Raw genomic sequence first — 2,287 nt, forward strand, 5'->3', positions numbered from 1 at the left:
GAAAATGCTAGTGCAGAAATTGTTAGGGCACAGGATGAAGACAAGTGAGATGCTTGGCCTGCTTTCTAAAGTAGCTGGAGGAGAAAAAAATAAAGGAAAAATTAAAAAATAAAGGAAAAAAAGAAAAAAGTATTCCCTAGGGCAGTAAAAATAAGGAAACTCTCTATTGGCCTGAATGTGTCCTGCTGCTCTACACCCAGGTAGACCTTATCAATGACCAAATAGTATTGGGAACTGATTTCAATTTGCATATCATGCTTTCATTGCAGGAATATCAAATTGATATATTTTTTGCCCAGACGTGGACAGATAGCCGTCTTCGCTTCAACAGCACCATGAAGATACTGACTCTGAACAGCAACATGGTTGGCTTGATCTGGATCCCAGACACAATATTTCGTAACTCGAAGACAGCAGAGGCTCACTGGATCACCACCCCCAACCAGCTCCTCCGCATATGGAATGATGGCAAGATCTTGTACACCCTCAGGTGAGCACTCGGTGGCATGTAGGACTGAAAGCTTCTCCTGCCTCTGCTAATTTTCAGAGTAATTTTCAGTGGTATCTTTGTTTTCCTCTGCTGTTTTCTTCCTGATGCTTACCTGACCATGCTTGACAAATCCTGAAATACTCAGACGTAACTACTGCAGACTTGAGAAAACAAAGTCTTATCTGTCTAAAAAAGAAACCTTGAGAATTAGACATAAGTCTGTCTAAATTGTAGAAGTTGGGCTTTTTAGTGCTTGTAATAAAATTAAAAGCATGTAGTCCCATAAAACCTGTCAGAAACCTTTCTGATCAGACTTACATGCAGGGTTGGATAAAGTATTTCTAGATTCATGATAATGCCAATACTTGATTCTTCAAATAAGTCACACTGAAAGATAGTCTGTCACATCTCATCACAAGGGTAAATTGCTGGAGGAAATGCTTTTAGAGTTTTTCTAATCTTTGTGATGCAATCAACGTTATGGTATTAGAAATACTGTATATATTTGCATTTTTAAAAGTCTGTGGAAATAAAAATATGTGTTTACTTATGGAAGATACAAATCACTCAGAAGGGAGTTTTGCCATAAGCCATATTCCACATAGCAAACTTTTTCAGAAATGCTACTTTTCACACTACTTTTCCTTCAGTGATTGTGTTCACCGTGTTCTGTTCATACTTGCAATTGCAGTTGGGCTCCAATAACAAGTCAATAATAAGAAAGGAATTAAACAGCTGGAAATGCTACTGACATTTTTAGTGCCCATTCCTTCTTTGGTTTGGTCTGCTGTGACAAAGTTCTTGCTTATTTCAGTAGCCTTTAGCTAAAGATTTTGGTGATTAGGATGTAAACTCCAATACCCTCTTGGTTGGGTTGTTGAGAATTTTTTTATCTTTCTTTCTTTTTTTTCTGTTAAGTCTTGTTTCAGTATTACAAGGCAAGTTAAGTACCTACCTAGTAACAGGTAGACTTACATACCTATCACTAAGGAAACTGTTTGTTGAATGGACTACAAAATTTGTCTAAGACAGCTAAAAAAGGAGTACTGTTTGACTCAGTGGAATGTTTAAATGAGCATTTTCAGTTTGTGAAAGGTGCTTTGAGTCTTTGTCACCCGCTTAGGTCAGCCTCCTTTTTACATAGCAGGAGCTGTTCAAATGATGATTGTTCATTGATAGCACTGTGTAATTCAAGACCAATTTATCTGGCTTAAATGAGCACAGAGATTTGGTATGGCATGGAAGTCATGCCCTGGTACTGTCAGGTGTTGATGAGTGTTCTGTGTGCAGGAGAAAGTGTAGGAGGTTCAATCATACTCTCTGCTTTTCCATCCTCTTCCCTGCTAGCTTTTGGGTGTAAATGCACTTCTGCTGTAACACTGAAAATCCTCTTCTGGTGTCAGTGAAAAAATACCATTAAGTTCCTCATGGGTGTCCTTCTCCAAGACAGAGGCTTTCTCTGTACTATCCTAAATTTTAGACACAAACCTTTCTCAATCCAGTTTGTTAACTTTTCATTTAGTTTAAAAAATAGAAGATAAAAAAGAAGCCAACAAAAGAACCTCATGCCCCACAGTTGCTGCATAAATTCAGGCATGCAGTTAACATAGTGTCTTCTTCCTGAAGAGGACTGGATAAGAAACTAGCACTTAAGGCACTCTACCTGGGTAAATAGATTTACTTTGTAAGCTATCAGACTAAAGATTATCCATTTTTAACAGTAATTTTAAAATCAGCTCAGTTCACAGTGTTCTTTGTGTTGGGATAGTTTTCAAGTGGGGTTGAAGACATTCCTGC

General features: G+C 37.9%; 1 protein-coding gene across 1 annotated transcript in view; it reads left to right on the forward strand.

The window, feature by feature from the left end:
• Window positions 1-269: 269 nt before the first annotated feature.
• LOC104545421 (gamma-aminobutyric acid receptor subunit gamma-3-like) overlaps window positions 270-2,287 on the forward strand; it is a gene marked incomplete at both ends in the record, with an annotated part of 2,624 nt that continues 606 nt past the window's right edge. Inside the window, one exon of the mRNA XM_010190562.1 lies at window positions 270-490. Coding sequence (XP_010188864.1) covers window positions 270-490 — 221 coding nt within the window. The remainder of the gene's footprint in view (window positions 491-2,287) is intronic.

The sequence above is a fragment of the Mesitornis unicolor genome, unplaced genomic scaffold, assembly GCF_000695765.1.
Source record: "Mesitornis unicolor isolate BGI_N332 unplaced genomic scaffold, ASM69576v1 scaffold18538, whole genome shotgun sequence".
In the NCBI taxonomy this organism is placed as follows: Eukaryota; Metazoa; Chordata; class Aves; order Mesitornithiformes; family Mesitornithidae; genus Mesitornis; species Mesitornis unicolor.